Source organism: Sturnira hondurensis, unplaced genomic scaffold (genome assembly GCF_014824575.4).
Source record: "Sturnira hondurensis isolate 20B ecotype Veracruz unplaced genomic scaffold, ASM1482457v3 Scaffold0018493, whole genome shotgun sequence".
Lineage (NCBI taxonomy): Eukaryota > Metazoa > Chordata > Mammalia > Chiroptera > Phyllostomidae > Sturnira > Sturnira hondurensis.
The window spans coordinates 1,148,088-1,170,864 of NW_028091124.1; the positions used below are offsets into that span (position 1 = coordinate 1,148,088).

A 22,777-nucleotide genomic window follows, 5' to 3' on the forward strand; every position below is an offset into this window, starting at 1 on the left:
TGTGAGTTCTCTCGTCAGCCATGTCCGATCCGCTCTCTTCAGTTCCGGAAAATTCTTCCCGTTCTTTTTAAAGACTTTCTCTTTTTCTGGGGGTCCTGTCTTTTAGTGTGTAGTTTCCCCCTTTACTTAATATTCTGCTTTTTAAAAGGTGTGCCTGTTGTTTGAACGTGGTCCTCTCTGTTACGGCGCTGTGTCGGCTGATTCCGCCTAGGGGACCCCGCTCCACTGTAAGCTCCCCACCTCCCTCTCTCCCTCCCACAGGCCTTTCGTGCGCTCTGGGTTGTGGCTCCTTCCCACGGACAAGCTTTTTCTTGGCCTGGCGCCAGGGCCTTGCCCACTTTGTTCCAGGAGCCCATGCTGAGAGGGGTGCTGAGTGGGTGCGACCCGCACAGACTCAGGGTGCCTTCTGTCATCTGTCAACTTCTCACACAGATTCAGGAACCTGCAGAGTCGACGCCGGAGGTCCCTGCCTCCTCCTCTGCCTCCGCACTCCCAGCGCCTTCAGAGAGACTCACCTGATCCTGTTGTCTCTATGGGGTGGGTGGGTGTCCTCTGGGGGCAGGGACATCTCTCCCGATGTGTGTCTCGCTCTCACCCGAGGCTGAGCTGGGCGGGGTCGACTTTGGGAACAGCTGAGGGAGCGAGGGAGGCAGGAGGAGCAGGAGGACTGTCCCTGGCCCCAGCACAGCTTGGAGACTTGCCGAGAAGCTGCCTCCAAGAAGTGCTCCTCAGACCAGAGAACAGAACCCGGCTTGTCTGAGCTGCCAGAGCCCTGCTGGCCGTCTGCCGACTGCGCCCACCCGCCAGGCTGTGGTCTCTGCTCCTTCCCCAGTGTCCCCGCCCTGTGTTGTCCTGCTCTGTGCACTCTGTGCCAGGGACAGACCCCTCTGTGCCCTTGGGGTACTCCCAGCGGCACTCCTCCTTGTGGCTTGTGGCCGGAGCTGCTCTGTGTTCTTTCTGGTTTTGTGGATACTATCTCAAATAGGCGTGGGCGAGGTGGTCTGCGCACAGAACGTTGCCAAGTAACCGGCTGCGATCGCCCTTCTGCGCAGTGCTGACCGTGGCTGCCTCTTCACTGTGCTCAGCCTCCCTGCTTGCCTGGGCTTGGGACACTCAGCCCCATCAGCCCTAACAGCCTTCGGGTGGGACAGGAACCCCGGCCGGGCACAACAGAAGCAGGGCAGGTGGCCTGGGAGTCACCACAGCACCACACCAGCCCAAGGTGCCCAGTGGGGGAGGGCCCTGCCCCCACAGCTAAACCTGCTGGCTGCTCGTTGCGGCTCAGGTGCCCTGGGCTGGTCTGAGAAGAAGGCGGGCCTGCACGCTGGCCAGTGTGAGGTGGAAAGCAGACTGCGCGTGTGAGGAGCCCGGCGAGGGGCCGGGTAGGTGGAGACCCAGCTGGAGCTGGAGAGGTTGGGGGTGCTGTGCAGGAAGTGGAGCCTGGCGCTTTGGAGGAACTTGCCTCGTGGAAAGTCTCAGGCAGGTGCGAGCGAAGGGAGACTGACTGGTGTGGGGCCGGTGCCCGTCCCCTGCTGTCAGCCCCCGGAGCAGACCCTCTGCCCGGGGACCCTAGGGCTGGCCTGTGGCCTGGGCACTGCACGTACAGCTGCAGGGGACACACCGCGTGTGTCTTTGTGAGCTGGTTCTTCTGGGCTGCTCGGCTGGGCACCTGGAGGGGCACACTGGGTTGTGTGCCGCCGTTCTGTGCAGGGCATGCAGAGTCCTGGCCGTGCGCTGTCCTGACGCTGCAGCATACAGCAGGGCGCCTGAAGATGCCCAGTGACGGGCGCAGAACCGCATCTTCAGGTCGCAGACGGAGCAGCGGTGTGCTGTCTGGGGACATCTGCCCTGTGCAGAGGGTCCTCCGTGGAGGTGCCTGCCTTCTCCTGCACCACTTTCCCCTGGGGCCAGCAGGCGGCTCTGCCCCTAGCCTGGAGTGGTCTGTGTGGCAGCCGGCTGCCTCTGCTGTGAGACCGTGGGACTCAGGCCCTGGCTGGCATCTGGGCACCCTTGATGCTTCCGGTTCTGGAGTTTCAGATGGGAGCTGAGGGTGGGCACTGAGGAGGCAGCCCAAGGGGCACATCCGGGCTGGTGGCACCCAGGCGGACCGCCTGCTCCTCCTCCCAGCCTGGCCCCCGCCCCTGCCCATCAGAGGCTGCAGTGCCATGGGGTCCCCGCAGGCCCTTGGTGCTTCTGACAGTGTCGACAGTGGGTTAGAGGTCAGTATGTGTGTGCTGTCCTGGACTTGTCAGTTTCGGGAATGAATTGGTTCATTTGTAAACGAAATCCATTTCATGTCACTTGCTTTCAGGAGAGGGGCATGAGATGGTTTCCGAACCCTGTCGCTGTCTTGGGGGCGCTGTTTGCGTGGCGGGGAAGCACTCAGGCCTCGGGGTGCAGCTCCGTGTCCAGGCCTTCAGGGGAAGAGCCCTCAGGGCCTGCAGCCCATCTCCGCTCTCGGGGAGCCTGGGCTCTCGGAACCTCCCAATATGTGGCCCTCTGGTAACTATGCCAGTCCCTTCAAATGGCCGGCATCAGAAGGGGCTGCTGCTTGGGGAAGAGACCACACATTCCGGTCTCTGGTTCTCCAAGTGGCCCAGCGGTGGCTGTCCCACAGGTGCACGGTTGGAGCTGCCCTGCCTCTCTCAGCAGGCGCACTGGGGTGGCCCCCTCGGGCCGTGGTGGGTGCAGGCACCTGGGGCCTCTCCAGCCCTCCCTCCTCCCTCGGGTGGTCGAGAGCATGCCATTCTCGGGTCACTGTGTTTATCCTCGGCCGTGACATCTCCATGGACACGCCAGGGGTACTGTGCCGTGTGAAATGTGAAGGCCGCACAGAGTGCACCCATTTTGGTTGAAAAACAGGTTTTGTTAGCGCCGGTAGACCTGGAGTTACTTGTTTTTGTCTTGATTTGAGAGACGCCACTCCCGGCACCTCACGCGTGCTCCCTGGGGTTGGGGGTGAAGGCGCCTCCCGCCAGCATGGACACTGGCGAGCCCCCGACTGCGGGCTGTTGGACACGCCTGTCGGAAGCTGACATGAAAGAGAGTGATTCCTAGAAGCCCTGCCAGAGCACTCTGTTCTGTTGGAGAGAACGTGGGGAGTCCCAGGCCCCTGCGGCCCGCCGCAGACGTGCGGGGTGGGCGGGTCCAGCCTTGCATCAGCCCGGAGCGCAGCACTGCCTTGCACGGTCCGGAAGGGAGGCTGCTGCCGAGCGTTCCTGGCCGGCGTTTCTGAGAGCAGGTGTGTGTCTCTGGCTGGCCCTCGACTGTTGTGCCGCTCTCAGCTGCCCCTCCAGTGCCGGCCGAGTGTCAGGGCGGGGCCCGGGCGAGCAGCTCAGTGCGTCTGTCCGTCCATCCGTGTGACCTTTATGCTCATGGCCGCTGCGAGGATAGCCGGCTTCCAACACGCGCAGCAGGCGCAGTGTGGGTGGTTACCGACGGAAGGGGACCGAGCAGCTGAGGCAGAAGTTTGGCCAGTAGTTGGCGTTGGCCAGTTTGAGGACTTCCCTGGCAGACTGCTCTGCCTGCTTTGCCGAGGGCCTCTCGTTCTCCGGTTCAGCAAACGAAGTCGTCTGTGTTGACTTCGAGTCCAGCTTCGGTAAAGCAGGAAGGACGCACTCCGTGCAGCCCCTGGGTGTGCGGCGTTCCCGCCGAAACCGGGGCGTTTCTAATGCCAGACCCCACGCTCTCTCTGTCCCACAGATGGAGTCTCCGGCCGAGACCAGCCAGTGGAGCTGCTGAGCCCCGCCCGCGCGAACCACGTGCCCAGCACCGGTGAGTCGGCACGCCCAGCCCAGGCCGGCTTGCCCGAAGGCTGTTTTGAGGCTTTGATTCTTTGGAGGGGCCTGGCTAGAAAGCTCAGCATCTGGGTGGCCTTTTCCTGGGGCAAGAGGCCACACCCATCCTGGGACGGACATGGGCTTGGGGCGGATGCCACTTGGGCGGCAGAGGGAGGCCAGGGGTGGGACCAGGAGTTCCAGGCCTGGGCGGCCACAGGCTGCGACCAGTGGAGCTTGTGCAGGACACCAGGCTTCTGAGTGACGAGCCGAGCCCACGCCGCTGCTTCCTGAGTCCCTTTTGATTTTTCAACAGAAAAGCATCAGCTGTGGTTATGAACCTGTGACTCCACATGGGGTGTTTCTAAATATTTTGCTTTAAGCGGTTTTCCCAAACTACACAGCCGTGGAAACTTTTTCCCCCTTTTTCTGTAAAATGTCCCTCCAACGTGGTGTCCTCTAGGGCTGCAGCTCGCAGTGGCCTGTCTGCCCTTCACGGGCCACTTGGCTTCCCTGGGAAGGAACCGGCCTCCCGAAGGCCGGGCTGGGTGGAGCTGCTGCCCTTGGGCCTTGTTCATGCTCAGCTGCACCGGGGCCTGAGGGCCTCTGTCTCCCTGGTTTTTGCTTGGTGGTGCCTTGTGGAGCCTGGCTTCCTGTGTCCACTCTGCCTGCTCCCTTCCTGGGTAGGGCCTGCTGGGCAGGGAGGTCTGCCGGCCCCCGTCAGACCAGCCCTTACATGGTGAGGCTCGAAGCAGGGCTGCCAGGGTCAAAGCAGGGGTTCCCTTCAGTGCACGGCGGTTCTCGGGGGGCTGCCAGGGTTGCTGCTGGCCTTCCCCCATATGCAGGGTGGGTCTTTCCTCTGCTGTGCCCCTGGAAGGGCACACGCTGGCCACTGCTGGGGTGCCGGTCTCCGGTCTGCACCTCTTTTTCCTCCTGGCTGGTGTCGGGGTGAGAGTGTGAGGGTGGACCCTCAGCTGGTTGGTGAAGGGGTGGCTGGTTCCCACTCAGCCCTCTTTAAACACGGACTCTCGTGCACCTGGGGCTTTGAGACAACTTCCTGGTGACTGCCCAGGTGTGGGACCGAGCGGGAAGAGGTTTTCAGGCAGCTCCACAAAGCACGGGAAGGGGGTAAATGTGGGTCGTGTCCAGGGGAGCCAGCAGAGGTGGGGGCGGCCGTGCTGGCCGAGACCTGATGTGGGGCTGACTGCAGCCCTTGCAGAGACAGACTGTGGACTTGCGTCTGGGGGTGGGGGTCGCTCTGATTCTTCGCTTTCCCCCTTAACTCCTTCTGTGTGAGCACCCTGGTTCCTATTGTTCTTTTTCCTCATGTTGGGTTTTGGGTGTCAAGGATTTTGGGGTGTAACGTGAGAGAACCTTCAGCTACTTGCCTGCCACCAGCTGTGGCAGATGTGCGGGCTCTGTGGTTTCGGGGCCACGTCTCACTTCCCGGGGGCAGGGGCCGGGCTGGGCAGGTGTCCTATGGAAGCCAGGTGGTCAGCTCTGAGCCAGGTGAGGGAGGTGTGTCCGGGGTCTCGCACTGCCCATGCCACATGCCAGGGTTATGGGGACTTGGGAGAACAGCTGAGGCGCTTCTGAGTCATTGTGACTTTGTAAAGTAAAGGACTTTTTTCCTAATTACAAAAGTAACCGTTTATTACTGAAAAGACACACTGCGCGGGAGGCCTGCGCCTCTGCTTTCCTGGGGAGGGGGCGCTGGGTGACAGCAGTGCTCACAGCCTGGACTCCGCGGGGCCCGGGAGAAGTGGGCTTTCCGGTCCAAGCCCCCTGACAGCAGTGAACGTGCCCACGGGAAGTCCTCACTGCGGCCAGATGGCAGGCCGGGGCCGTGCATCGTCATTGCGCCAGCCCACCACCGCAGCTGTGCTGGGGGGCCGGGGGCCCTTTGGGGCACATCCCCGTCACAGGCCACCAGGCGTGTGAAGCAGGGGTTCGACCCATCGCTCCCCAGACGGCTGCTGGGGAGAAGACGGCCTCAGGAAGTGGCTTGGCCTTCTGCACCAGGAGGGCCTTACCGGGTGGCTGCTTTTCCGGTGGGCTGTGCTGGAGACAGCGCCATCTGCAGGTCGCTCAGGTGCACCGCACTGGCGCCCTTGACCCGACTGGTGCCCCATTGACACACGTTCCTGTCCAGGCTGGGAAGCCTTCTTTCCAAGGCCGTGCGATGAGGTGCAGTCTTTAAGACAATGTTCTGGAGTCTTAAACTACAGAACCTGTAGAGAACTTATCCAAACTAATCTTTAAAAAGGGAGGTTTGGTTTTAGCCATGGATTGCCAGATCTTACAGGGCATTTGGCTCCCCCTCTGTCAAGGCGGTTGTTGAGTTTCTGGGTCCTCCTTGGGTTTTGGGGCAGGGACTCGTGGAGGTCAGCCAGCTCCGCATGCTGCTGTGGCCTCCCAGCCACACTGTGACATGTGACCTCAGGGAAAGCCTCTGACCCTTCCCTCCCAGGCCCTGGGGGCTACCCATGGCCTTACACAGGCCCCCGGGGGCAGGACCTTCACCTCGATGCCCTCATTCGATGCCCCTTAGGGGTTTGTCCTGCAGAGCTGCTTTTCTGGGTGGGGCACAGGAGAGGATTGATGGCCTGGCTCCCAAGGGCGACTCCTGCTGGCAGGCCGAGCGGGTGGCAGGAGGGAGTCCTCACTGCTTCTCCGTCCTCTGCCAGGCCGGCCGCCCTGTGCTGTCGCCTTCTGGGGTCTGCTGGCGCCCAGGGTGCCCCCAGCGGTCTGCAGACTGGTGGGCACGTGAAGCAGGGCGGCCGGCTGGCGGCCGTGCTCTCCCGCTCGCTCGTCTGTCATTCACTTCGGAGAAGAACGGAACACAGAACCCAAAGGTGTCAAAGGAAAGTCCAGCCACTGGGGGACTGGAAAAAAGTTGCAGTTTGCTTTGCTTGGCAAATGTCGAGAGGGTCCCTTCCCCTCCGCCACGCCTGCTGCAGGGCGGCCTGTGCGTCCTGGGGCTCACAGCTGCAGAGCCAGAGTGTCATCCGTACGGCATCACTGGGATTCACCGGGGAGGCCACGCACCTGCCAGATGCCTCTGTGTTGTTGGGGGACACCTCAGTCCCTGTGGGGAGCAGGGGCCCTTATGGCCCGGAACAGCTGCCGGCCCGGTCCCCGCTCGAAGGTTGCTGAGGAGCCCTCAGCTCGGAGTCAGGGCCCGTAGTGGGTGTCCAGTGCCCCGGGTCCAGCCCTCCCCGGTCGGGAGCCCCCCTGGGTGGCCATGTCCTGGCGCGCCGCGGTGCGCAGACCTGTAGCACAGTCTCGGACTCTGCCTGCTGCCTCCCCCCTCGCTCTCTTGGGGAGCACTCCGTTCCTGCTGCTGTACCCGCCCACCCCCGACTTCGGGCTGTGCGTGAAACATCAGGGCCGGGCCTGACTGGGCTGCAGCAAGGCGTGGGAGCCCTCAGACTCGGGGCAGGGGGCCCACCTGCCTCCAGGGGGCCACTTGCCTTGGAGCGGGTGCCCGGTCCTCTGAGCCGGGGCTGGCTCTCGGGGGTCAGGTTGCTGGCAGCGGCATCAGGGAGAGGGAAGTGCGGCAGGGTCCCCTCCTGTGTCCCTGGTACGTTCTGGTCTGCTGGTCCCGGCCTCTGGCTCTGCTGCTCCCCCAGCATGACGGTCCCCCCATGCCCACAGCCTGGAAGCCTTTGTGGTGACCCCAGAACGCACAGTTTAAAACGAAGCTGAGTGGGGACAGGCATGTTGGCTGGGTGCCCCCCAGCTCTTAGCCGCTGCCCCCTGCCCTCACCTGAGGGGTGGTGACCTGGCACAGTGGTGAGGTAAGTGAATGCCACCTGCCCTCTGGTGGCAGTGCGGCCCGTCACTTGGCTTGTGGCCCTGAGGACACCAGTGTGTGACTGCTGTGATTGGGCCTTGGGAAGCTCCCCTGGGGTCACTGAGGTCAGTCCCCTTGTGTCCCCATAGGGACAGAGCCTCCGTCTTCTGGGCTGGGAGGGGCGCTCGGACACTGCCTTCCCCACCATAAGCTGCCGTCCATCTGATGAGGCCCGTTTCTCACCATCTGCTCTGACTGTGAGAACCCGGTTCTTCAGGTATCTGTCTGCCTTCCTGTTGGTTTTTAGTAATCCACATTCTGTTTGGGGGTTGAGTTGTGGGGGTCCGTGGGGTGGTCAGGCTGCCCCAGGGCCAAGTGTTCCCCCACTGCCCAGGCCAGGCTGCTCTTCCCAGTGACGGGGTGGCATCAGCCCTGGGTGTGCTGTGCCCAGGGGGAAGGAGGAGGACACCCCCTCCGGGGGGGTGTCTGATCGTGTGGGTCATTTGTGTTCAGCACAGGCTGTTCCCCTGTTAAACTTTGTGCTGCCGCTGTCCCCATGCTGCAAGCACTCATGACTGTGTGGCCTGGACAAGGGGCAGGAGCTCTAGGAAGCAGACGAGTGCTAGAGATGGCATAGTGGGGGCATCAGTGGCTGGGTGACAACTGTCTCCCTGTGCTCGGCTCTGTCTGAGCCTGGCTGCATGGTCACACGAGCCCAGAGGGTGGGGTTGCAGCTGGTCGTTTCTCCCTCTTACAGGACAAGTGTGGCTACTGGGGCAGTGACCCGAAGGTCTGACCTGAAGGTCCTTTCACGTCCCCGTGGGACATTGGAAGTCACGGCGATGATTAGGGAGGAGCAGGGATGTTTTCCAAGGCAGGGTTTTGCTCTGCCTGTGTGGTGCCGGGCCAGGCGGCAGGCGTACGTCTGGTGCTGCTGTGACGCCTGCTGTGCGAGGAGGGCTCTGGCCCCCGAGTCTCCCCGCAAACCAGCCTCGTGCTCCGACACCACCTCGGGCCTCGCGGTGTGCAGGGAGGTGTCGGAGAGTCTGGGGACACGGCAGTGGGGGCCCTGGACGTGGTGTCTGAGTGTGCACCCAGCTGGGAGCAGGGAGGGTGTTCTCTCTGGTCCCTGCTTTCTTGTCATGTCCAGTTGAGGTGATTTTCGTGGTCACCTTTTAACATAACGACGTTTCTGTCATGCCAACACCCCGCCATGGGGGAGGGCGAAGTGCCCCCTTCCTGGAGCCACCCCCACAGGCCTCCGTGCTTCCTGGGTGGCCCTCACTGTCTCACAGCATCCTTGGGTGGTGGCACGGGTGGGAAGGAGCCCAAGGGGAACAAGACTGGCGTTCCTTAGTCCCTTGCCCACCCTGGAGTGCCCCGTGTGTGGCCAGCGTCGAGGGAGGACCGCGGGGGGAGGGGGGCCGAGGCGGCCACGCCGCTGGTTCTGCTCTGCCCTCTCAAGGGGTGGTCTGTGCCCTCGTGGTCAAAGCGCGGAGGCCGAGCCCTCAGCCATTGATTTTTACCGTTTTCCTCTGGGTGTGAGCAGTGAAGGGTGCGCCCCGCTCCCCACAGGTGCAGCTGCTCTGGGTGATTCGGAAGATTTACATTCTGATTCCCGAAATTTGTTTTGGAGGCTCTTTAAAAATTTGTTTGATGGTTCCTTTTAAAAAAAAAACAAAAAAACAAGACATTCAGAAATGCCTTCCACCTGAAGGTGTGAAGTTTTTTAGGTAATCTCTTCGTCCCTTGTTTATAGAGCATCGTGGCTGGGAGCGGCTGAGCCTTGGCGTTTCGTCGGGACCTGCTCTGGGGTCATTTCTCCTGGTGGTCGAGCACCTGCCTGGGGAGGGCTGTGCGCTCCCGCTGGGCGATGTGCCCTGTGTGTGCTCTGCCTCAGGTGGTGGGTCACGCAGAACCTCGGGGGTGGGGCTGGTGTGTGCTATGGAAGGAGAGCAGCTGCGGGCAGGTGGCGGGCTTGCGGAGCGGGTGGGGCCTGCGATTTTAAATCAGGTGGCCCGGGAAGGCTTCCCGGTCCAGCCGTTGGGCCTACGGTTCCCTTCCCTCCTCAGTCCTTCACAGCCACTGGGCCTTTAGGGGCCAGCTCTGCCTGCAGCACCTGCGGACTGAGGAATGGCACCTGCCAGTTTCTGTGAAGCTCATGTGGTACCAGGAGCAGAGGAGAGCGAGTGGACACAGCAGCGGGAAGGCCTGATGGGGGGCAGGAGTAGCGGAGGCGCAGCAGGCACCTGGGGCGCTGTGCCGGGACCACCGGGAGGCTGGCGAGGAGAGGCGTGCAGGCCGCGGGACTGGAGAGCCGCTGCTCTGGGCGCCGCCCGCCGTCAGGCTCTGCCTAGGCCTGGGGGGGTGGTCCTGGGGGCTCCGAGTGGGGGGGCCCACCGGCCTTGTGCTTCAGAGGACGGGTGCTGGCCCTGTGGGACCAGGGAGGGCCCCGGAGCCTGGCTGCAGGGGGGGAGACGGTGGGGGTATGACGTGTGTGGTGGGTTCAGAAGCTGCAGGTGGGCTGGGAGGGGGTCTCCGGGGGAGAGCTCTCGGGTTTGGGCTGGAGCATCTGGAGGCGGAGTCACCCTGAATTTCGGGGGCATGTGTGTTGTTGTTGAAAGTCACACCCAGTAGTGATGCCGGGGGGCAGTTGTGAACAGGAGCCCCAGCTGGGGCGGGGCACGCAGGCGGGCCCGAGGTCAAAGCTGCCAGGGAGTGGGCCTCACCCAGTGTCTGCTTGTGAGTTTTCTGTTTTTTTTTCTTTCTTACAACCCTGGCTTAGACTTACCAGTGCCCTTTCTACCAAGTCACGCTTGGCAGAGCACCGCTGGTTCTCACAGAGCTGCCCTCCCCGGGCTCCCCGGCTGTGGCTCGAGTGCATGTCCAGCCAGGGGGAGCCGCCCCACCCCTGCAGAAGGACAGCGCAGCTTCGTAGCCCTGGCTTTCTGATGGTCACCGTGGTGATGGCGGTGAGGGCTGCCTAGCCACTGTCCATCTACCTCTGCCCTTCTCCCCGGGAGGCCAAAGAGGAGGCGCCCGTGGCTGTGGGGGGCCAAGCACTGGACAGAGCCGACACACAGCAAGTGGCTGGATTGTGGACACGTGTCCCGTGTGCTCCTTCCAGACCTTGACATTGAACCCAACCCCTGTCACCGCCACACGCAGTGGAGTCCCAGGTTTCTAGCCGCCTGTCCAAGACCCTACCCCCTTGGCCCACTGAGCCCTTGAAAGAGGCTGCACTCCTTGCTGGACGTGTGGGGTCCGGAAAGCCCAGGGGGGAAGCCTGGCCCGTCCCTGCCTCGCACTGCAGGGGTGTCTCTGCTGAGAAGGCGGCTCAGGTCAGCCTTGTGCACGGCTCTCTCCTCACCAAGTGGAGGAGACGCCTTCTATTTTTAAACCTTTCAACTGGTACTATTAAGTAATAGTGGTTCCTGCTGCAACCCAGCTGTTAGGTAAAATGCATAACCAAACGTTGGAGGTTGCTAAGAAGGAAATTCTGAAATGTGTCCTTTGTATTATGTAAACTTGACCTCATGAAACTGAAGTGCAAGGACACTTGCCTGGGAGATCTGTGGCCTTCTCAGATCTCTGGAACTGTTTTCAGTTTTGGCTACCGTGTTTTTGCTTTTGCCCAGTGAGGGCAGGGCCCTCCAGACGGCTCTCTGAAAGGAACTTACAATGTGAGCACCAACCAGCGCAGCCTGGCCTTGGGTGGCAGGTAAGGGAGGCAGGGCTGCGTGGGTGGGGCAGGCCTGTCCCCGGGGGTGGGGGGGGGGGTGGCCGGATGGGAATCCAGGGGTCACCAGGTACAGGCTATGAGCTCTGGGTGTGTTTCCTGAGTTTCCCCTCTGGGGTGTGGGATCCCTGACTGCCCTGCCTCCTGGAGTCCTGAGGGCTGAAGTTCATGGCAGAGAGGCCTGCCCAGCCCCAGAAGCAAGGGAGCGGGTTTCTTGCTGTCGTTTCTGTTTGGTGGCCTCTGCACTTTGACTGTGTGACGTTGGAGTCCTTGTCCAGGAACACCTTGTGTATGTAGTTGGGACGGCACAGGCTCACGTGGGCCGCTCTGTCTCTCGCGTCTGGAGTTGGGTTCGTCTTCAGTAGCCGCCTCTGTCTGGGTGAACGTAAAGCCGTTCCTCGTTTTCGGCTCTATTTATAGTTTCTGGGAAATACATTTGCGCACTTCTTGAAAGTCAAGTTCCCCACTGCACGCCAGGGCTTTCTTACAGCTCTTGCTCAATTCGAGCTTGCAGATATTTGCAAAACACAGCGTTTCTCTGTGAGGGATACGGAACGCACGAGAGACCATACTAGGGTTTTTGGAAGTGCTGTGAGGACAGTTCTGAATTCAGGAGAGGGGGCTCTGGCCCTCGTCCCCGCACTCTGTCCGTGGCACAGGGTGCAGACGGCTCTGCTGCCCCAGGTCGAAGCCCGGCAGGCCCGGGGCACTCAGGAGTGCGTGTGTGCGGCGCTGTGAGAACAGCACCCGGGACAACAGTCAGGTGGGGCCCGTGTTCCCGGACGGGAGCTGCTGTGGCCAGTGGCATCCTGACACCTGATGGACGGCGCACGGTGGCAGCTGTGAGACCCACATCCGGACTTCCAGAACTCTCTTCTGTAGAGTCAGGTCTGGAGCTCGTTTCTGAGGAGAGCTTCCTGCGTTGTTCGTACAGCTTATGGCTCTGATTCTCAAAAAACTTACATGATCTGTTAAGAAAAGTTTTGTTTCTTAAAGGTCTGTGTAACTGCAATAATTTCAGCTTGTTTTAACAGAACTTTGCAAAAAGCACGCACTGGAAGAGAATCAGACCTAGCAGTGTGGGTGGTGAGGCGGGCTCGGGATGGACGTGGTGTGGGCCACGGAGGACATCGAGCACTGCGAGGGGGTGGCCTCCGAGACCCCCGCACAGTCTTTGCAACACGCTGTCCATCCAACGTAGCGAGGAAAGTGCGGTGGCAGGGCTGGCTCCTACCGCCCCGACTCGGCCCGGGCGGGGCCCCGAAGTGTCCCTCCATCTATACTCCGCTCCTTCGGCCCAGCGTTCTTCCTCCTGGGCTGCAAAGAGCCTTTCCTTTCTGGCAGGCAGCTGCCGACCTCCCTCCATGCCGAGCGCTGCTGAGGCTCAGCCCAGCCCCAGGGCCGGAGCTGGCCGTGTTCTCGCCTGTGTGAATGTGAGGGGCCCTCGCTGCTCGGCTGCTCCCGGAGTCGGGAGTGCTTCTGGGCCTCGTGTGCATCGCCTGAAGCTGAGACCTGCGTTTCGGTCCTGTGGTTGTCATCACCGCAGGGCCGTCACCTGCGTTTGGGTGAGTGGGAGGCCAGGCCACTGGGCACCTCCCACTCTGTGTTGCGTCGGGGTGGGGCTTGGCGGCCTGTCTACCACGACCTTGGGTCAGGAGGATGGCTCCCTTCAGGGTTTAGGGTGGTTCCTAGGGGTTGGAGGTGACATGCAAATCCAGTCATGAAGGCTGGGGGCTGGGGGGTGGGGGCAGGGACTCTCTCCTCCTCCCTGGCTCTGTGGCTCTGGGCTGCGAGCAGCAAGCCCTCACAGAAGACAGTGCTGGGTCAGTCAGGCCCAGCCTGTTTGTTTACAAGCCCCGGGTCTGTCCTAGTTACGTGGTATTTCTGCCTAGAAACCCCACAAGCCGCGGTGATTGTAAGGCTAGGACGGGAAGCGGGGTTGCCAGTCCTCCTGCTGGGGTCCTGAAGGGGGCGCCCCTCCCGTTTCCCAGCCACACCTCCCTGCTTGCGGCAGAAGTACAGGGTGGACTTCTCCCGGACCCATGTTTCTCTCCTTCACTCCGAGGTGTCTGCTCCCCTGAATGGGAGTTGTCCCCATGGGGCCCTGGCCATTGTGGCGCTGCCTCCCGTGGTGAGACGCCCCTGGCCCTGTGTGTGTGTGTGCCCTCCCCGAGCTGGGCGGGCCCCGGCCGTGCCCATTCTCGGGGTGGCGGAGTGGCTGGGTGTTGGGCACATGCCGGCTCTGTGTGTGGGGAAAGGAAGGGGCTCCAGGGCCTGGCCTGACACCGTCCTCTCCCCCACCCCCATCGGCTCTGACTCGGGGAGCCCAGGGGAGGCAGTGTCGGCCGTCCTGAGGTCTGCAGGGCTGCTGGTACCCCAGTTGGGTCAGACTGGGCTTGTCCTCTGGAGGACTCTTATTAGCCCAGCAGCTGGGGGTCAGCCTTGTCCTCGCACGCACTTGTGCACAGGTTAGCCTTAGCCGTGTTGCACGCATGCACGCCAAGAGGTCGGCTGGCACCCTCCTGGGACTCTCTCCCTGCCTCCTAACCACCATGCCTCTGGCAGCCTGCTCACCACCCTCAGCACAGGAAGCACTCTCTGGGCCTGTGTTTCAGGGGTCGGGGCTCAGGGGCACAGGAGGGGAGAGGTGGTCCGCTCGGCTGCCTTGGGGGACAGATGAGTCTGGTCCCAGAGGACACCAGGTCACACACGAGCCACCAGCTGTGTGCTGGCACTTGTCACGTCACTCAAATGGTGGAGGAGGACCAGGGCCAGGCACCGTCTCCCCAGTCCCTGGTGGATGTGAACTCACACGGGCCCGAGTCCACCTTCCACCACTGCCCGTCCTCTGACCCACACTGTGGCTGCCTGGGGCCAGCTCTCTGGTGCGAGTCCCCGGAGTCGCCCTCACAGTGAGCGGCCTGGCCGGGACCATGCCTCGTGTTGTCGCTCGGCCGCAGAACTGGCCCCAGCCAGTGCTCCCGGTCTCCCACATGCTGGCTGGGGCCGAGTGTCTGCGCGGCAGGCCTCCCGGCAGCACTGCGGGCCTGCCTTCCCGCTGGAGCGTTCTCTGTGTGCCAGCAGACGACGCAGACCTGGCAGGGGCCGGACGCCATGGGAAGGCCTCCACTCCAGGACAGGCAGGGGAGCTGAGAGCCCACACGTTTCTCCCCTGTCCAGGGGTCTGAGTGTGTCTGTGAGGGAGACTCAAGCTTATCGTCGGGGGAAGTGGTGGGGGTTGGATGGAGGGGCCCACTGAGGTCACACCTGCACTTGGTGTTCATTGTGGATCCTCTTCTTTAGTGCTGAAGGAGTGTACTGGAATTTTCTGTCCAGCTCCGCTCCGTGGGCCACGATGGCTTGCCTACACTTGAAACCTGTTCTCCTCCTGCTTGGGCAGGGCCAGCCCTGCCGCGCCTGCTCTCAGCCCTGAGCAGGGCCTGGCAGGCCTGGTCCCCAGGCGGCCCGCTCCTGGCCTTGCAGGCATGGGTCGTTCCAGGAGAGTTCTGAACTGCAGGGCACTTAAGTCAGCCAGTCATTACAGGGCAGACCAGCCCGGGGTCACAGACAAAGCCAAAGCCAGGGCCTCGGGGAGAGAGACGGGCCAGGCAGCCCATGCCAGTGGGGAGCACTCTCGTGGGTGTTGACTCAGAGCTGCTGGGGGTGCCTGGCCTCTGAACTCTGCTGGAGCCCATGGGCGCCCTGCTCATACCCACAGACCTGGGTTCTGTGCTGTTCCCCATCCCGGGCACCAGGCCTGAGCACCCCCGCCCAGGCCACTTGCCCCCCCATGCCCCAGCCTGCTCAGCGGCACGGTCAGGACACCCAGGTTCCGGTTCTGGGCTTGTCATTTGCATTTGTTGGGTGGCCTTGGGCAGGCCACACAGACTCAGTGCTTCCTCCCTCGGCCCAGCTGTCACGTGGGTGCAGCTGGCTCCTGTCGCTGCCTTGCGGGGCCCTTGGTCTCATACATTCAATGAAGCGGCACTGCCGAAGCTCGGCCGGACTCAGCCCACAGGGCCTGCCGTCTGGTGGCCAGGACAGCCCGGTGGGGGAGGGGGGGTGAGAGGCTGACCCCTCCTTCCTGTCTGGGAGGCAGGCGCTCAGGGTGAGCGGGGCCCAGTGCTGCGCTGCCACCTCCTGATGCTGGGGCCATGTGACGCCCGCACACCCAGGACGCGGAAAGGGGGGTGTCTGCTGTGCTGTCGCGGCCCCGGTTCGTCCTGCGCCTGTGAGGTCCAGAAGTGCTGCCGGCAGTCACGTTCGCGACCTGGTGTTCCGACCTCAACGGGGAACAGACACCTGAGAACAGAACTGCCTGCTCTCCTGCCATGACTGTTTGTATTTTCTTTTTTAACTTGAGTGACGGTGAGAAGTTTGCACGGGGCCCGTTTCTCTGGCACTGCACGCACGTCAGCGCGGCAGAGCAATGTGTGTGCTCGCTCACAACCGAGGCGGGGGCGGGGCCGCTCACACCACTCATGGCCCCGTGGAACAAACAGCGTTCCGTCCGGCCCTGGCCGATGGGGGGGGCGTGCCCCAGGTGCAGCCACTCGGGGAGCTGCTCACAGCACAGGGGAGCTTTGTGGGTGCAGGGGCCCCTGAGGGGGCCTGCCAGGGCCTACACATGGGCTGTGCCCTGGCCACCAGGCCCCACGGGCAGTTTACAGGAAGCACCGGGGCAGGGAGCCGAGCGCTCCGTGTGCTGCAGCCCGTCAGCAATGTGCTGCCTCTCAGAACCCTTCGCCTGCAGGTAGCCTCCCGTCTCCTCCCTGCTCTGCTCCCCTCCGATTTGTCCGCCGCACACATGGCCCCTGGAAGTGGGGTGTGTGCGTTTGCTGCCTGCCCGCCCCAGACCCTTGGTTGCTGGTGACCGGTCCAACCCTCTTGTCCTGTGGCTCCCACAGCCCACTCGCCCGAGGACACGCATCCCTCCAGCCCTGGAGTGGGAGGCGGCCGCAGTGCACGTGTGCGTGCGGGGCAGGTCTGGTCTGGGACTGTGCTTCTTGGTGCCATGGTGGGTGGCCCTTGGTCTCCTGGGGACACTCTTGGCCTCTCCCCAGAAGGGACTGGTGTCCACTGTCCTGGAGGCTGTGGGCAGACTGGGCACAGGACTTGTCAGCCTTTTCCTGGGAACCATCACCGCCCTGTTGTCCCCTGTGCTGGCGCTCACTGTCACCAGCAGTGTGTGTGTGGCGTGAGATGGGGGTGCGTAACCAAAAAACACTGTAGCCACCTGGCGAAGTGCCGGGTGGGCACGTGTGTGCAGGTGCATGGCCTCCACTCACCACGGCTGTGCCTGGCCCATGTGTCTTCCGTGTGCGGGCACAGCTTACCACCAGCCCCCTTTCACCCCTCTCACCCCCAGTAGGCAGGGGTCGAGGCAGGAGGAAGTTGCGGGGCTGGGGCTGGAGCTCTGTGTCTTCCCCTGGATCTGACGGGGGCTCCGTCACTGGGCCGGGGCCCGGGCTCCGGCCGTGGTCTCTGAGGAGCGGCGCTGCTCTGTGGTGCGCATGTGTGATGGCGGGGAGGTGCACGTTGTGAAAGAGGGCCTGGCTGCAGGGTGCCCAACGATGGCCGCGCCCGCTCTGCGGTCACTCCCTCCGCGGGAGACTCGCAGACGGTCCCCTCCATGCACGCAGGCTTGTCACGCCAGCACAGGCCGCGTCTCCTGTGGGGACTCTGAACGCACCCTTTGTGCGTCCCCCTTTGTGCGTCCGCTGACGTCACGCATCTGACCGTGTCCCTCTGCTCATCGTGGCACAGCCTGTGCAGCGGTTTTCTCCCGCACCATAGAGTATTCCTGGGAACACAGGCGTTTTGTTCTGATGCCGAATTCTTCAAGCAGAGAAGGTTTAATTGTTTGCTTCAGGGCCCTTTGGGTCAAAGGCACCAGCAGCCTCTGTAAGGAACTCGTGGCATTTCAAATAGTTTTTGTTACCAAATCAGAGTAAGTCATGTTTGACGCACCCGCTGGAGACTGGAATGAATGGGGACTGTGACATCTCTCTGCAGCTGGCGTGCAGGGCAGGGCGGAGGACTCCGAGCGTGGGGGGCATCTCGAGGTGGGGCGCCCCCGGGGAGCAGGCAGCCCTGCACCCTGCACAGCCCTCCTTGGCCCCTGCGAGCTGCCAGCTGGTTTCTGAGTCCCGCTGTAGCTGAGTGCACTCGGCAGAGGTGAAGTGGAGGGAGCTAGTTTCCATGTCAGACGCAGGTCGTGTTCGACTCAGCGTTCTCCCTGCTCTGCTTTTAACCTTCCTTCCGCCCTTTCTACTAATGGTAGAAAACGGTTGGCGAGCACGGAGGAAGTGCCGCAGTGGCCGCGGTGAGGACTTGTGCTGGAGATGCCGCCACAAAACAGTGGCTTTGTGCGTGACCCAGAAAGGCAAGGCTGGGCCTAGCCCGGGAAGGCCCGTGCAGGCCGGCCTGTGAGCTGGGGGGTGAGCATCCAGGTCCCAGGCTCACAGAGGACGGCTTCCAGGTCCCCTGTGGGCGCAGAGGGGGTGGGAGCACCTGGCGTTACCATGCGGTGGGGGCTCTTCTGCAGAAGAGCAGCGACTGCCACCCCTGGCAGAGCCCAGGCCCAGTCCCCCCCCACCCCCCACCCCCCGGCTGGTCTGCAGGGCCCTCCTCCCCGCCCCTACCCCCATCATACTTCTTCAGAGAAAGTCGGGACCAAGCTGGGGCGGGGGGCACTGAGCTTGTATAAAATCCTCGTTGTTTACCCAGTTTTCCTAGTGTGCTATAATTTTCATGATAAAATGGTCAGAAAAGAGAAAAACGGGCACATTAATGAAATGTAGTCTTACCAGCCTGGAGGGGGCAGGTATGGGGCTGCGCTGACGCCCGGGCCGTCTGAGAGACACTCTGTTGGGTTTTCCACCTCAAGTGAAGGCTCTCAACAGGGAGCCCAGCGATTCCAAGGAATTGCGCACGCAGCACGTGGAGGGTCGGGCTGCACGTCACCAATTCGGGGAACTGAAGGGGACACCAGCCGCTCTTGACCCCTGCTCCTTAGTGCTTGACCGGAAGAGCTGGGGGGTTAATTGGGACAACTTTGTGCCCTCTGGGCAGTCCTGCCTCTTCTTCCTCTCCTGTGGCCCAGGGCCAGCCCCCTGGCTTGCCGTTGGCTTCGGGCTCTAGGGTGGAAAGGACCCAGGGAGCCCTCGTCCTGGGTGGCACTCAGTCCCTGCAAGAGCCACGTGCAGCAGCCTGATGGCACATCTGTCAGGGCAGCAGGGCTTGGAGTACAGGGGCTGCGTCCGTGTGGGGTCTGGGTGCAGGCTCGGTAGGGCTGGCCTCTGCTTCTCAGAAGGGCCGGCGTGGGACCTGCCACCTGGGTGACGACCACACAGATGCTGTCCCCCGGGGCAGTTCCACGTGTGGACTCTCTTACTAGAATCTGTGGGAGCACAGATTTGACAGGAACTATGTGTGGAGCCAGAGGGCTCTATGGCCTGGGGGTGAAGTCCTGGGCACGTAGGGGGCACTCCCAGGCAAAGCTGCAGGACCAGACGAAGTGCCCAGTGTGGTCTGTGCTGAGGGTCCGGCAGACCTGGCCCTGAGGCGAGGGGGCTGGTCCTTGGTGGAGCTGGGGCCCCACCTGAGCCCGCACCCACACAGGGCCAGGCCTCATCTGTGGCCCCAGCCCCAGGTCTGGGGCTTGTCAGTCGGTGGTGAGATGGGCCCAGAGCAGACTGTAGGGGAACTTTCTGGATGGGATGGGGGAACCGTGGGCCTCAGTGCCAAGCCCTCACCTCAGCCCATGCAGGGATGGCCCCCACACGTCTGAGCGCGACAAAAGGCCCACCGTGGGGGCCTGCATTCGCAGGCAGGAGCCGTAGCAGCGGGAGCCCTACACCAGGTTTCTTGGAGACATGGTCACTGACCACACACTCTGCCTGTGCACCTTCTCTCGCTCCGATCTGCACTGCCTTCTGCACGTCAGGGTGGACTTGGCTGCTGTCTCTGACCCCTGTCACCCGTGTCTTCCTTGACCGGCACTCGAGCCAGGGAGACCGTTGGTTCTGTGCAGCAGAGACACAGCTGTGTGTGCGCCCGGCAGGCCAGCTGGGAGGGCGCCGTGGGCTACAGCTGGGAAGTAGGTGTGCGGAGAGGGTGCTCACTTTGCTGGGAGATGGGCTCTGGCCCTGAGCGTGTGTGGGAGCTGCCCTGTGGAGGGGGTGGGGCTTCTGTGCACCTTCTGACCTATGCCAGGGCTTCAGTGCACCAGGGCTGTCCTGTGCCGAGGGCCCTGCACTGAGCCTGTCAGGCAGGGGCAGGAAGAGGCATCGGAAACGTGAGCTACCCTTCGGTGGGTGTGCGGCCTCCTTACCAGAGGTTTGGGCGGGTATGCCATGGCCAGCAGTGACCCCGCCCTGTGCTGTGCTCTCTCCGCAGTGGAGGTGCCCTCGACGCTGCCTTTGCAGGTGGCCCCCCCAGCGGTGCCCATGGACCTGCGCCTGGACCAGCAGTTCCCGCTGCCCATGGCGGAGCCTGCCCTCCGGGAGCAGCAGCTGCAGCAGGAGCTCCTGGCGCTTAAGCAGAAACAGCAGCTGCAGAGGCAGCTCCTCATCGCCGAGTTCCAGCGGCAGCACGAGCAGCTGTCGAGGCAGCACGAGGCCCAGCTGCACGAGCACATCAAGGTGCGTCCGCGCAGGCACGCGCTTCCGCCCCGAGACCCCAGCTGCCGGCCGGTCCCCGCAGCTGCTGCACTGCTAGGACCTGGGCAGGTCCGTCCTCCTGGGTCGGGACGACCAGGTGCTGGTGGGTGGCGCTGCTCTTTGGCCTGGCAGCAGCTCGGTGACCTGGAGGGGCCACACTCTCCGGGCCGGGGGGTGGGCGGGCTGTTAGAGGCAGAGTTCCAGGGTCGTCGGGCGGACAAGTGCGTTTTCAGTTGGGATGCTGTTGCCCCGCTGGCCGGAGCAGCTGTCGGGCCAAGGTCCGCATTCCTGGTGGAGCACACCCGAGGGAACGGGAGCTGGGGCGCGCAGCCCACAGAGCCAGAAGCGTCCCCGGTGGAGTCCTCACTCTGGTTCGGAAGCCAGGGGGCCTGGCCGGCTCTGACTTGGACACAAGGAAGAAGGAGGACAGGACACTGGACACTGCAGTGCCAGCCAGATCTCCACTCAGGTCACCTCTGGTGCTGGGTTCAGAGGTGCTGACCTGGAGCCCCTGAGAGCCGTGAGGTTTTGTGGACGCGCGTTTCCTTCATGGCCGATGTGCGGGCCCAGGAGCTGTGCGGGCAGAGCGCGGGCACACGGGCCATCGGGAAGGGTGTGGGCGTCGTCCGAGTGCTGCTGTCCGTCTCCCTGGTGGCGCGCCCACAGCCCTTGGTGTCGGGGCTTTTCCTTCTCACACCCCGTGTGCAGTGAACTCTGGCCCTGACCTGCGGCCCACCCCTCCTGCGGTCTTTGTTGCGCGGATCCATGTCTCTCTGGGAAAAGCTCGATTCTGTCCCTGGTAGAGGGCGTCGGCCACGTTTCCCCCGAGCACCCGCCCTCCTCTTCAGCCCTCGGCTCCCCGAGACTGTCCCCAGGCCCTCACTCCCGAGAGCGAGCCTCCTGGTGGGAACCTATGGCACCACTGGCGGGCAGCACCTGAGCCCTGGTGAGCAGAGCCAGGCCCGTGCCGCACCGGCGTCCAGGCTGCGCTGTTGCACAGGGAGCGCTGTTGTAGCGACAGCTCTCCCTCCGACGGGGCGGGTCCGGGCAATGAGGATGTGAGTGGCTGGACGTGGCAGAGGGGGGAAGAGCGCTCCAGGGCCACCACTGGACGTGCCTCCGGACGTGCCTCCGTGTGTCTGTGCTGCTGCAGGGGCGCTGCTGACTGAGCTCTCAAGGCTTGTCCCTGGGCTGTGCCCGCCTCCCGAAGCTGCCCCATGCACTTGGAGCCGGCGCCGGCGGGGTTGTACTGCGGGCATACAGTGAGCCGTGATTGGACAGCCACTGGTAGCCGAATAGTTGGGCGCGAAGGTTATTTTCGGGTCATCGTGTTCTAGCTTTTTCGTGTGCAGGCCACGTGCCCGTGTCCAGACCGAACAGGGACAGGGCTGCCGGCCCCCAGCGAGCACGTTCCTGGCACTTCCCTCCATGCTTCCCTCTCGAAGGTGCCCCAGCCCCGAGTGTGGGTGTGTCTGTCCGTGTCCACTTCCCTCCCCCTCACACACATGCACACGGCTTGCTTACCTGTGGACAGACGGCACTCGTGACCACTGCAGGTGGCACTTACTGAGGCATCCGGGGTGGGGACCACGGGGCCCTGCAGTGCCCGCTGCCTGCAGCCCAAGGTTGAGCCTTGTCCCCACCTCATCCCCACCGCCTCTCCACCCTGCCTCGCACTGTGCCCGGGTCACTGTGTGCTGGTCACTCGCTGCGTGGCTCCTGCTCGCTGTCCTTTCCTGGCTGCATCCCTGCCGCAGGGTGACTCTGGTCCCGGGCACAGGAGTGCCCTGGGCACACAGAGGGCACAGGAAGGGCGTGTGGCCACCGTGTGCTGGGTGTGGCCGTGCTGCCATCTGCTGTCCCTTGCCCAGGTCCGTGGCGCCCACTTGTCCTGCTGCACAGGTTGAAGCGTCATTTCTGAGCAGTCAGGAGTATCACCTCGGCCGTGGCACCAGTGCATGTCTGTCTCACCTTCTGTCCGTCTGTGCGGACGTGCGCAGCCTCCACCTGCTGTCCCCGCCTGCTGCCCCTCCCCTCGGGGGGGCCTCAAGGCCTGCTGACCGGCTCTAGACTGGGCTCACTGCGGCATCAGCACCGCAGAGCAAGGGCCCTGCCCTGAGGGGCAGAGACTCCTGAGTCACCCCCAGGCTTTGCTCTCTGTGCCCATTTGCCAGAGGCCGAGGGGCAGCCCTGCAGCGGGTAGGAGCAGCCCAGCTCTTTGGTCGCTCTCAGGCTGGCAGAACAGTGCGCAGCGTGGGGCCACACTGCTCTCAGTGTTTCCCAGAGGTTGCCTCATAGACTCGCAGCAAGGCCCCCAGGCCTCCTAAGCATTGGTGGGGGAGGTCCGTGCCCGAGTAGAGAGGCGGGGCAGAACCCGTCTCCCATCTGGGCAGTCTGGCCTCTGTGCTGTCCCGCCCAAGTGCTGGGCGTCCCCAGTGCGCTGTCTGGATGCCCGGGCGGCAAACTCAGGGAGAGGATGGGAGTGCTTGCTCCCACCCACTGCCCCCGGTTCAGGTTGGCATTGTCGGCAGCATGTTTTTTCTCCCCAGGAGAGCTGGAGAGCTGCCCTCTGTGTCCGAGGGCCCCGTGGGCAGGCACTGAACTGGGCGTTCAGTCCCAGGCCCCCTCCCTGCCCCCAGGCCCGGGCCCTGCATCTGAAGGCCACGGCCGTCCAGGAGCTGCCTGTCCCGGGCCTGTGTGCTGCTGTGTGAGGGCCAGACACTCGCCCTCGTCCAGGCCCCTATTGTGGGTGCTGTGGGTGGGCACCACGGCCTCTGCCCCACCCTCACTCCCATGCTGGGTT

At 63.2% G+C, this 22,777-nt stretch overlaps 1 protein-coding gene across 7 annotated transcripts in view; it reads left to right on the forward strand.

Annotated features, from left to right (window-relative positions):
- HDAC4 (histone deacetylase 4) overlaps positions 1 to 22,777 on the forward strand; it is a 175,969-nt gene that overhangs the window by 81,440 nt on the left and 71,752 nt on the right. For all 7 annotated transcript variants that reach the window (XM_037069313.1, XM_037069317.1, XM_037069316.1 and 4 more), the window contains exons 3-4: positions 3,703 to 3,774; positions 19,712 to 19,956. In XM_037069313.1, the coding sequence (XP_036925208.1) occupies positions 3,703 to 3,774; positions 19,712 to 19,956 (317 nt within the window). The remainder of the gene's footprint in view (positions 1 to 3,702; positions 3,775 to 19,711; positions 19,957 to 22,777) is intronic.